This window comes from Myripristis murdjan, chromosome 20 (genome assembly GCF_902150065.1).
Source record: "Myripristis murdjan chromosome 20, fMyrMur1.1, whole genome shotgun sequence".
In the NCBI taxonomy this organism is placed as follows: domain Eukaryota; kingdom Metazoa; phylum Chordata; class Actinopteri; order Holocentriformes; family Holocentridae; genus Myripristis; species Myripristis murdjan.
Genome location: NC_043999.1, coordinates 13,550,350 through 13,563,350, shown reverse-complemented (window position 1 = coordinate 13,563,350; position 13,001 = coordinate 13,550,350). Strand labels below are relative to the sequence as shown.

General features: G+C 41.8%; 1 protein-coding gene across 1 annotated transcript in view; it reads left to right on the top strand.

Moving 5' to 3' along the window:
- vipr1b (vasoactive intestinal peptide receptor 1b) overlaps positions 1 to 13,001 on the top strand; it is a 45,166-nt gene that overhangs the window by 27,006 nt on the left and 5,159 nt on the right. Inside the window, exons 4-8 of the mRNA XM_030079280.1 lie at positions 1,344 to 1,444; positions 3,042 to 3,139; positions 6,547 to 6,679; positions 12,622 to 12,775; positions 12,936 to 12,996. Of these exons, the coding sequence (XP_029935140.1) occupies positions 1,344 to 1,444; positions 3,042 to 3,139; positions 6,547 to 6,679; positions 12,622 to 12,775; positions 12,936 to 12,996 (547 nt within the window). The remainder of the gene's footprint in view (positions 1 to 1,343; positions 1,445 to 3,041; positions 3,140 to 6,546; positions 6,680 to 12,621; positions 12,776 to 12,935; positions 12,997 to 13,001) is intronic.

Sequence of the window (13,001 nt, the reverse complement as noted above, 5' to 3'; positions counted from 1 at the left end):
CAGTTTACATGACCCTTTGATACCCAATGATTGAGACAGATTGAGATTGATCTCTGTCATCAATAAAAGAGTAATCTCTTTCAATCAACATAATATTCCTGCACACAGATGCACTACTTGAGAGAAGATGGATATGCCAAACAGGTTACTTTTAATACATTGCAAAGAAATGATCACCGGTGTAATATGCTTAACTTTTCTTACAAATAACCTGATGTTACAAACAAATGCACCCTTCTAGCTGACATCAAAATATACCTATAATGCTAAGTGCAGTTTCACTCAGAGGGCAAAAAACAACAGTGAATGGAGTGAGATGTCTATTTGTCCCATTAGCCTGACAAATGTAAGAGCATCCCAGGTGTCTTGTTGAGGTGCTTCAGACCGAGCTGTGACCTTGTGACCTGTGACCTTTACTTAACCAGGTTAGTCCCACTGAGACTGAGATCTCTTTTGGAGGAGAGAGCTGGACAAGATGGGCATCAGGACATAAAGTAGCTCCAGACACAACATTAAACACAATCTAAGACACAAGCTACAGTGGCTTTGAAATCAGTGTAACCAGGTTCTGTAGCTAAAGTTCATTCTGTGGCATTTCTGGACCAGAAAACATGGAGGCCACCTTGTTTTAGACGCTGTTGTAAACACTGTGTCCTGAGTCCGCAGTCCACTAGTGCCAGGTTTTTAGGACGTAAAGACAGATAAATAACATGTCAGTCTACCTAGAATGGCCGTACAGATAAAAACACACCGGCAACTGAGCTGATATGTTGACAGAGCAAGGCCAGTTTACCTTGGGAGTACAGTGTACAGTGGTGAGTGAGGGCTCTTCAGTTTGTTATGAAACTCAGATACACAGGACAAGATACATGATATTCAGCATATGAAGGCAATGATGCATTCATGGCCAGCATAATCGAGAACAGGTGAAAATATAGCTTCAACTTGTCATCACCTGTCATCAAAACAAGACCCTCTGACTGCAATATGTTCACTTGCATTTAGTTGTGCAGGAGCGATAAGATAAGGATTGGAAAGTCAATAGCTTTAACAGCCCACTGAACGTCTGTAAGCACCGATAACATACAAGTCAATGGCAGCATTATTGGTGGTATCGTACATACTGCATCTATTGTGGAGCCTCAGGTCTTGCAGTGACTGGATAGTTGATGACAAGTTACTGCCCTTCAGCACAATCTGGTACGCAAGTTAATGACAGAAAGTCTGATAACAGCAACTTTGGATTGCTGGATTGATTATAAAGTAACTTGGTCCAAGTGAGGCGATAAGGAGGGAGATGCGCTGACTGAGTGGCTGTGACCTATCGATGTCTTCCTCTCCAGGTAACCTCTCCAAAACCTGCACAGCGGACGGCTGGACTGAGATGCATGCTGTTGACATTGCCGTCAACTGTGGGTACAATCTCAACAGCACCGGTGATGATGTGAGTAAACTAGTGGCGTCTATGACTTTTCGACACGCTTCCACAGATATTCAGTGATCCCAGTGTGAATGAAGTCAGCGACATGGCAGGAAGCCATCTGAAAAGTCAGTGGGCAGGAGGACTGGAACGAGAGTGTGTTTTCGTTCCCTGTGGGCGGCTGTCAGGCGAACAGGGGAAGTGGCAATGATGATTATTGGTGTCACGACTTTTCCCTGTCTTTGTTCCATGCCTTTACTCAGTCTTACCATGGTGACTTTCTTATAATTTGACCTCACTGACTCAGTTACTCACAGATGGCCACCGCTGAATGTATAAAGGTTTCTTGTACAGCGGCACTGCAGAAAACACCGTAACAAGCAATATTGCCTCATTTTATATCATATGTATCATGACAATAGATGATGAAAAAGATTAAATTGAAATTAAATTGTTATATCATTATTGACATGCTCAGAAATTGCAGAAACAAACATTTATATATGTTTGGTTTTTTTTTTTTTTTAATTTAATTTTTTTTGTTTTGCCCCTGCTCAGTTTTATCAACCTCATATGAAATATTCATGACCAGGACAAACACCAGAAATACTCTGACTACACAGAAACTGAATACAGCAGTATATCAACATCCATTTTTGTTTGTTGAAGCAGAACACATCTGATCTCCGTTGACAAGGCCAGGCCAGGCATCGTGAGTCATTACAAATTACTCATGTTGTCTTCAGGGTCAGGGGTGGGAATAAACATGTCGGCTGTTGGTTTTCGTCCCCTTTGCATTTAGTTTTAAAGCGTCGGAGGCTTTGCATACTGCAGGAGAGAGCTAATCTTGCAAATGTTGAAAAGGGTGCAGCTGGGTGAAGAGTTAATGTGCACTACAGGGTGGTAAAAGCTTTCTCAGTGGGCACTCTCATCTCTGAGTCACAGAGGCTGCTTCATTAGTATGCCACATGGGCAGCTCAGCGGGGACTGGGCTACACAGGGACTCTAAAAGGAATTTGATGTCCATCTTTCAGCATAGCTGATATCTCCGTATGTCATAGGACACAGTGCTATTAATTTCATCTTCATCAAGTAAAAAAACCTCCAGCGCTGCGGTGGTATCGCTATGAAACCTGCTCTGAAAAGCTTCTCAGAGCAAGTTTGTGCCTGATGCTTCGTCAAATAGAGCACGCTACTTTAGCATTCTGTAATTATCGAAGTCTGCAGCTGCCACACGTTCCTGTCGACTTTTAAAAGATAAGAAAAAAGTCGCACCACCGTGGTTCAAGAAATCTGTGCTTAAACACACAAAATGTCACTTGACACTTTGCTTTTCTTTGACTCGTGGATATTCACCTTTGCCTTCTCCAGCGCTGGAATCATAAATTAAGCTCAGTGTGATACGTAGATCCCATTATTTCCTGCTGCTGCTGATATCAATTGATTTACAGATGCTTCTCAGTTGCATGGATATTTTTTTTAGCTTTACAAAGAAAAAGTTCTGTCTTATGAAGTTTTTTTTGCCTCTCATCAGGGACATTTCTTACATCTGTCCATGCAGCTTGTCTGATTTACCCTTTATTTCTTTTCTTGCCATTGTTTTTAATATTTTTTTCTCTAGGGAAAGTTCTTCTGGCAAGTGAAGATTGGCTACACCATCGGCCACAGTGTCTCCCTTATCTCCCTTATCACAGCCATTGTGATCCTCTGCATCTTCAGGTATAAGACACCAGGCATACCGTACACCCATCTCAATGGTTCTAATGCTTCTCAGTAGGATTTTACTCTCCTCCTCCTCCTTCATCAAGCGCTATTTGTTGGCAAGGAAAAAAGGCAAGAATTAAACATTTTTACCTATGCCATTCGTCCTTTTCCAAATGTTGCACTGTTTCAGATTTTTAATGTATATTTAAATTGAGTCAGCAGCTGTTTTTTGACCTCACGTGGACAAAAACCACAGACCAAAGACCCACAGTGCATACATGAGTATGCCTTTAGTATTTCCTGGTTTGCCTTTTGGGTTTTCTGCCAGAAAACCTCTCCGGGTTAAGGTTAGAGAGCCCTGAAGGCAAGCTTCTCCCATGTGTGGTTGTACCGGCTGTGTGATCAAGCTAGGGCAGGCAGGGCGTACTGTGGATGCATCCAGGAAAACGTCCTACTAAACGTCCACGAGTGAGTGAGTGACCAGAATTTACCATACATTGCCCACGGCAGCCATATTGCACACACCATGGGAGAAACAGCTGTGCAGGGCCTCTGGGGAAAGATTCAGTTGGAGCAGTTTACCATAAAGTATGCTGATTCCTTGGATCCTGCTGAGAGACGTGACAGAGGCAGGCCAGCAATTTATACCATTCACGTGTCAGAGCGAAACATCAAAACAAGTAAACATTTCTCAGTGAAATTTAATCACCTCTGATCAATGCAACATGACACAGAGACAGAAAAAGAGGGCTTATATTAAACTGTGGCAGAGCAGCAAAGGGATCCCGCCACTTGCAGAATAAAATGAATTGTCACTCAAACCTCAAGGGTTTCATGTTGCTCCTCAGCATCTCAGTTCCTTGGGTTTTTGATGGCGTGTGTCTGCGAGGGCTTAGAGATTATACAGCCAAAGTGTGGAGGGATTAAAGAGACCGCGATGCATCTCCTGGATGACAGATCGGGGATTGACAATAAGCTTACTAAATCAATTAAAATCCAATATCAAGGACGACTAAGCTTTCGACAACTGAGTTTTCATCCAAGAGGACAATGAATGAGATAAAATATAAGTGCAAATGACTTGCATAATTGGCCTCTTACAAAAAGAGAAAGTTCTATTTCTGCCTGCCATTTGACTGTAATCTCACATACAGAAGGTGTAAGCATTTAAAGGGAGAGTGCACCCAAAATAAGAAATAAGACATCCCCAGTGCAATCAGTTCATCCATACCCCATATTTGTGCTCATTTGGGGTAAATATATACACTGTACCTGTATCCTGTGGTAGGACTTACATCAACTCAACTCAAACTTTATTTATAGAGCACATTTAAAACAACCATACATGTACGTTTTTGACAGTTTGAGCTCCTCAAATACAAATATCCACCCAGTCCCATTTCTCTGGAGCACCAGGAGACATGGATGATTGCAGCAAAAGACACAGGAATTTTATTTTTAAATATTAAAAAAAAAAGTATATGAGCTGTCCCTTTGACCCTCTGTAGCATTCAAAGGATTCTTTAAAACTTTTAGAGCAAAACAAAAATAGATGGATGATCCACAATATGTATTCCTCTAGAAACTGGGAAAATAACATTTTTACAGCCTCAATTTAAAAAATGGGTAACTAATTATTCACGAAAGGAACAAATTATTTGGTAACACTTTACAATAAGAGTACAACAATTAACGTTTGTTAATGCTGTAATAAACATTAAGTAACAGGTAATAAACATTAAGTAACAGTTAAGTAACCATTAACTAATGTGTCTAAGAATCATGTACTAATGCTGTTCATGCTAAGGTATTAATTTATATGTTATTTAAGGGTTATTGTAGATATTATTAACATTAGTAAATGCCATAATAATCTTTAACTAACAGTTAATTAACCATTACGGCATCAACTAACGTTAACTAATGTTAATTGTTGTACTCTATGTGTTACCAGTTATTTTCCGTTGTGTTTGTGTTCTGTTGGCAGAATAAAACAGAGCAACAGACTTTAATAAGATCTCTGAATGAAGAATGAATGAATAAAGAAAAAAGAAGTCACCTTACATGTATATAGATTATGGAAATTCAACATTTTAGTCATGAAAAGTCACGGAAAAGTCCAGGAATTTTTACACTTGACTGTGGGAACCATGCCACTAGAGCATGCATTATTAAGTTATTTACAGATGACAGATACTTTGTGTATTTCTCACAAAGACCTACACTAAGTGTGAAAGTGCATCCACCTGAGGGGTTTGTGGGATCCGGTGCCACCAGACACTCCAAGGTCAAGATAACGTTCGACAGGCCGCTCTCTAGGAAGCGTGAAAGTGTGAGATTCTGGTAACCAAGAGCGCTGGACCAGATGGAGTGCTAAGACAGGGCAGTGGAGGGGGCTGTGGTCGGGGGCTCACACCTATTACTGAAACAGATCACAGGTACCTGCTGATTAAGAGACAAGCAACCAGTGTGTGGAGGTTTCAGCAACGTGGCCCTTGAAGACAAGAGTTCATTCTTTACATGAACAGGAGCCGTGAAAAACTGTTAGAGTTAAAATAATAATAATAAATACTATGTATCAAAATGGTGAACAATCTCCTCTGAAATCCATCATCTCTACAACCAAATATTGATTTTAGCATGTTCGTGTTGCTGGAGTAGCAATGGAAATTAGATCTCATCTTTGCACTCAAAACAGAAAAACAAACAATTATCCTCCGGCATTTAATCACTTTCAAATTGTCGAGCATTTTCCACTCGCACACTGAGATTGAGCTCGCATGTTGCGTGCGAGAAAATTAAGTAATTAAATGAAATAGTCAGCATTTCCAGTGATTCAATATAAAGCATAGAGGCCCAAGGTTAAAACGGCTGTGAGAGAATGCGAAAATGTTTTGCTGGCCGTGAGATAAGGTAAGGTGAAACTTTAAATGATTTCTGGTGGGAACTGAGTGATTTGTGCGGCTGAATATTTCTCAGCTGTTGTAAAGGCGCTGCAGGCAGGTGACTTTGTGGGACCTTGTTGCAGCTTTCTGTCAGTTCCAAACAAAATCTTGGGCCTGTCATGCTTTATAAATGTTAAATCTTTACCAGTATGATAAAATGATTAGGAAGAATGACTAAACTTACTGATTTCAAGATGTTTTGCATTAAGAAATCTACTTGCCTTAATTACTAGGCAGTGTGAGAGAGCATCCATAGCAGTCTAAGCCTATCCACCCACAGCCACAAGAGGAACTAGACTGCCTAATTAAAGGAAATTCACTCGGTGATTTGTAGCCATTTTTTACCAATTAATTCCAAGGATGTTTGGTAATTAGCATGGAGGCCTCTTGATCAATTTCAAGTGCGCGCGTGTCTGGTGTCTGTCTGTGTTTGTGCCAAGCCGTATCCTTGCATCTCCCTCTCTCTGTGCGCCCCAGGAAGCTCCACTGCACCAGGAACTACATCCACATGCATCTGTTTGTGTCATTCATCCTGAAGGCCATCGCCGTGTTCATTAAGGACGTGGTCCTCTACGAGGTCGGAGAGGTCGACAACTGCTCCTCAGGATCCGTAAGTCATGTTAATTGTGGTGGATGGAGGGTAACGGCGGCTGAATAGCTCTGGGTGTCAAGGGAACAGGGATGTTTGATATCCTTTGATGTGAAAAGAAGCCAAACAGTGTGTGCAGCTCAGCAGGTCAACATGACACTTGTAGTGATCTGAGGCAGTGCCGTTTGCCTTATTGAGCCCCATTAAACCATCGAATGCTCCCGTTCATTGGTTCATCTCAGACGCCTCCATGGGAATGCAAAGCTATATTTCACAAGTGCTTCCTTTTAAGGGACAGTTTTGTTATTATTGCACCATACATAGCACAACCTCACAGTTTTAGTGACAGGACACTTATCACTGCGCGGCAGCTCAGTGTTAACCTTCAGTCTAACAGGATGCTCGTTTTCAGGCTCAAAAAACATCACAAATGTCTTTTTTGAAACCATTAAGCCCACAGCAGGTGAAAAACATCTTGAAATTATCCACACAAAAATAGTTGCAATGTGAAAATATTAGTCTGTGATAACACACTGCCCTGTGGACACCCACAGTGTTCGAACTGCCGTTTGCTGTGCTCACTTGAACTTGGAAATGAAAATATCCGTCTTGTAAATTTCCTGGGATGCAACACCACGGTGTTCACGGTGTCAGCTCAGGATAACTGAATGTTCACAAGAAGAAGAAACTCTGAATTTTCCTCCACGGGGAGCAACAAAGAAAAGAACATCCATTTTTCCCAAGCTGACACCGTGAAAGTCATATTGTTGAAATTTACACGATGGTGCATGTCCGTCACGTAAAATAGTCCTGATATGAGGCAAAGCCGCATCACGCTCTCGGAACACTGGATGCTATGGTTGAAGGCTGGCTTGTGTTTTTGCAGGCTCATTTAGTCAAAACCATCTCTTTCCTGTTTTTGTGCAGTAGCGTATATCCCACTCATCCATCAGCCTGGGTTTTTAAGATGAAGCTCCACCAAGCAATTTGTACTGATTTGCACGCATGAAAACTAGCAGAAAGATTCCGACAAGCCGTCTGGATGCATTTTGCTCCTCTCGACACACAAGAGGGGGAATCATTTTGTAAACCAAATCCCTGTCAGGTTCACTGCCAGGCAGACACCTGCTTTGATGAGATGCCTGAAACTTCTCTCCCATCTAAAAGAGGAGCCGCAAATCAGCAGCAAACAAAAAGCAAAGCAAATTTCTTTGTTCATGTGTAAACGTCCACCAGGAGGTTGAGTGTATTTGCTTCAACAAGTCAAATGACCAGATGCAATATTTTTTTTAATTATGCAGAATATTGTAAATGACATAGGTGAGTTTGTGGTTCAATATCATCTTAATAGTTTATCTCATTTTTGCCAGCAGGATCTGATACAATTAAAATATCACTTGGATTATGCAGTCAAGCACAGTTAAGCAGATTTAAACAAAACCATACGATTCAGCAGGGCCGGACTGGGAGATTATTTCAGGCCAGGAGGTAGTCATCCACCCAGGCCAACCGGGGGGGGGGGGGGGGGGGGGGGGGGGGGGGGGTTGGAAGCCTACACATACAGGCACTAGCCACTCCAACACTCACTCTGATGTCACATAGCCACTCCATATTTATGTCAACTGCCTGGTTTTCATATGTCTGCAACTTGTTACAGGTTGGTGATTAATAATAAAGAATAACTACCATTTTTTGTAATGTAATCCCAAGGAACATGCAAATGACTCATGTACCACCTATCACATGCCCTACTGTAGACATTGTTGTGTACCTTCTGCCAATGGTCGTGCACTGGCCTCTCTTTCTGCAGCACCAACAGGACTGCTATCAATACCACCACCACCTTTGAATAGCAAACATAGAATTATTGTGTTTTGCATTCACGATAAGAATAATGGAATGATTATATCCCATTTGTTGCACAAAAAATTAATCTCAAAGGCAGTAAAAAAAATATGGCTTGTAAATCAGTGATTTTAAAACCTCAATCCTTATTTAATTTCAAAACTTTTGAATTTCAAGTCCAGGTCCTACATTTCTACACTGTACGTGTAAAATCTAATCCTCAGTGTTAATTCAACTCTAACTGAGAGTGTACATGGCCTAAAGAACCTCCTACTGAGAAGAACCAGTGTGTTTTAGAAAACTCACTTGCTGAAGCATCACTTTTTTTTGACGGTGCGACAGCGAGGGAGGGGCTGAATAACAAGGGCAACTTGAGGCACTTGGCAGCGTCTTCCTCGAGTGCCTTTTATTTTTTTCTCTCTCTCCCTTTCTGCCCCACCTTTCCTCTTTTTTTCCCCCGGATTTGGATTGGGGTCCATGGAAAAATTTATTTATCAACTGCAATGTAATCACTAAACCTTTCCTTCCGCCTCCTCCGCTCTCCTCCACAGTCCAACACACTCGCGCGAGTCGCCACACCCGCTCCTATGTTTACAGCGTGCTCGGACTGTTGGGGCGGGTGTTAATCAAAACAAACCAATCACGTCTTGATCTTGTCACAGGCTGCTGGCCTCTGATTGGCCTGGCCTGGCCTGTCCCTCTGTAAGGGACAGGCCAACCGGAGAGCGGACCGGCATGACAGCTGATTGGCCTGGCCGGCGACCTGTCCAAAAAAAAAAAAAAAAAAAAAAAGACAGGCAGGCCAGCAGGCCAGTGACAGGCCGGCGCTTCGGGAATTCTCCCGGTTCTCCCGATGTACAGTCCGGGCCTGCGATTCAGTGCATGTGGCTTATGCTGGAAATTTTGTAAAACAATCAAAAAAACAAAAAAAGAGAAAGAAAAGTACAGGAAAAAATTCCATGTTCACGGGTTATTTAGCGTCATAATTTTCTTGAGTCAAGCGTCATTTTCTTGATACTAGTGGGCTGATCTGCCTTATTCTGCCTTGTTCCAACATATTTATACAATAAAAAATTAATGAAACAAGGGAATCTACTTTGGAAACAAATGCGATAGATTATTATTATTTTACTTGTTTTTAAAAATACATTGAATTTGAGACTAAAAGAATTTTTTCACCGTGTAGCGCATGGTCTGAAACTCACTTTTGGCGGTTTATCTTACCAAAATCACACATCTCTGCTCAAACCAAATTCAAATGCTTGTTCAATAAGTGCCGCAGTAGTTCATATCAATCAGAATAAGCAAGTTAGTGAAGTATTACTGTATTAAAGTATTAATGAAGAGCTGTTTGCCCTCCCCTTGGTGGGCTCAGACTCTGGGGAAGTCTTTTGCTGATGATTAATGACGCTCAATTATCCAACAGAGGAGTATTGCCCTTCTACGGGGGTCCAGAGGTTACATTTCTGTTAATATTTCATGTGAAACTTCCCGACTAATTCATCATTCTCAGCAACTGATGTTGAAGCAAGAGGGATGACATTTTCAGCATTACATCATTGCTTGTTTTGCCTTATTTTGGAGGTGGGAGTGTCTGTTTCTGGTCTGGTGGCCATGGCTTGAGCTGAGTGTCTGTGTGTGTGGGGAAAAAAAAAGGTTTTCAGTCCCTCCCACCTGGTTCTGCTGCTGTCTCATCTTTCACGTCAATCCACTCCACTTTGTTTCATCATCATCCGCTCTCTCAGATCAATCATCTGCTCTCTCTAACCCTGCCGCCTCGCTCCGCAGTCTGTAATGTGCATCAGTCCATTCCCAATCACACGGTGTCCCCTCACCCTTTTCCAAATTCATTCGGTGTCTCACATCGACAAACATCTACCAGAGTGCTCCAAGCATTCACTCTGCCGTGGGGTTTTCATTAAATGGCTCGAATCTATTGAGGTTTTTAGGCTCTGTAATGGCCTCCTAGCATGTTCTTGCATGTTCTTCACCTCAGAACAGCTTGTAACTCGTGGGGCGTGTATCAGCCTCTGACCTGCACTGTGAATGCGCCTCCATGAATTGAGCAAGGGGCAAAACAGCTGCACCGCACGCATCAGCTCAAAGCACCCGCACCATCAGGGATACGAGCCGCTTACGTGCCTGGGAGCCACGAGGTCAACGGCGTCCTCTCTGCATAGCTTTCAGCTGAGTTTTGAACAAATTCAGCCACCCTGATGGAAGCGCTGTGCTGTGTTGTCAGCCAGCCAGAGTGAATGTGATCATGTTGTCCTGCACGGCTGTTTCGGTTCTCAGTGCGTTTGTGCTCTGTTCTCGCCCTTTGCTTACTGAAACATCCACAGCTCTCGTTCAACATCATAAGCATCGTATCAGCGCTCTGTCCTGACAAAGGCACCTGCAGCTCGAGTGAGATGGAGCGTGCAGGTTGCCATCTGCAAGTGCATCTTGTGTCTCAGTCGTGAAACCTGAGATTCTGCCCATATAAATTACCAACTTCTCACATAATGGGTAATTATTTTCTCGTCTATGGTGTCAGTGAAGAAACAGTGCAAGAATACAAATGTCCAAGGGATGGTAAAATCACTTTAAAAACATGTGGTTTTCTTATTTAAATCATTCCTGAGTGCTGTCATCATCACCCGCCAGGATTATGTTTTTATGTGTTTTTAATGTTTTTAATGCCTTTTGATTGGCCTTGCCTCTGACTCACTTGAGGTCACTGTAGAAGAGAGAGCAAGAGCCAAACTCAAAACAGCTCAGAGGGTCTTCTGTTACAGCAGCGGTCAGATTTTTAAATGAATACTTTTACATGTGGTCTCGATCCACCGGACCTTTCAGCAGTTAATCATGTAAACCAAATTCCCAACTCCCAAACTCAAATTGCTTTTTATGGTGTTGCTTTTGTTGTGTGCTGTGAATGCATTGCCTGTATAGTTTTGTCATCTGTGCGCACTGATTTGGTGGCAAATGAGTTTCCCCTTTGGTGATTAATAAAGCTATCATATGTAAAATCTAATCCAATCATTTGAGAGTTCATAAAAGTCAGTAACTGTAATAAATAAGTTTTTCGGAGATGTGTGCTTCTACAGTAACACACTCCAGCAGGCCTGGGTTGGCTGTAGTTCCTCTTGTAGGGCAACAACCTTCATCTCTTATATAACATTAGATTAGTAAAAAAAAAATAAAATAAAAAATCCTCTGTGAAATGTCAGAATTATTTCCAGGATCAGGACAACATTGGCGTGCTGTGCTAACAAGCTGACAGTTAGTTAGCTGGTGGAGTAATCAATGAAATCTTATAGTTTATAAAATGCTTTTAATCCCCAGTTACCAATCATTTGACTCAGGAAAAATCAACCGAGAGGCATTTGTGGACTTCAGATTCTTACAGCTTCATGATGTTTTAATGAAAAAAGTTACATATTTTAGTTCCTCATGCCTTTAAAGACATTTCAAAGACATTAAAGAAATATTAAAATATTAAAATTCCTTGGAGCAATACTCTTATAAGCAATAAAACTGCGAATATTAGACTGTAAAATGACTACTTTTTTTGTACTTCAAAACAAGCCCCTTATCATCCGGTACTGTTAGCCTTTCATCAGCTCTGACTCAGAGGGCTCAGAGCAGGACGCTGTTTGATTAAACTGCACTCAAAAGCACAGGGGCAAGTCAGCCACGTCATGACGGAGCTGCCCCCAGTTTGCCATATGAGACATCGTAGTTTATGGCGCTTCTTGTCCTCTTTGTGAAAATGTCTCTTGTCAGTGTTGAAATATAATCTGCATGCAATACATGATTGATTTTTTTTTTTTTTTTTTTTTTAAGATGGATTTGTTTACGATACATTTTAAAGCAGATTTACCTAGAGTATAAAAACCCATTGCAAAAAAAAAAAAAAAAAATCATGCTTATTGTGTGCCTGTTTGATCACAGCCAGCCTTTGCCTCAAGGAAAAGAAAATCGTGCAGTTTTCTATTTGCTATGTAATGCTGTCCTCCTGTGAGCGAAGAAATTACAATGCAATTTCTCCACTGCAAGCTTGTCCCTGTCCAATATGTATCCACTTGTGTATCTCAGGACATCAATGTGCTTTTGTGTCCTGTGTGTTTTGACAGATTGGCTGCAAGGCAGTGATTGTTTTCTTCCAGTACTGTATAATGGCCAGCTTCTTCTGGCTCCTGGTGGAGGGCCTCTATCTTCATGCACTTTTGGCTGTCTCTTTCTTCTCTGAGAGGAAGTACTTCTGGGCTTATATCCTGATCGGTTGGGGTGAGGATGCCTTTTTGTTTGTGCCTTTTTTTTTCATAGCTTTGTTGCCCTGGGGTTGGCCATCACCCCTGCCAATTTAGGAGTAACAGCAGGTTGTGGCTGTCTCAAGTTGGCACGAATAAAGTATCAACTTTTGCACTTTCATGTTGTTTGTCCTCAGGAGGTCCAACAATTTTCATAACAGCTTGGAGCACTGCCAAGGCCTACTATAATGATGTGGGGTAAG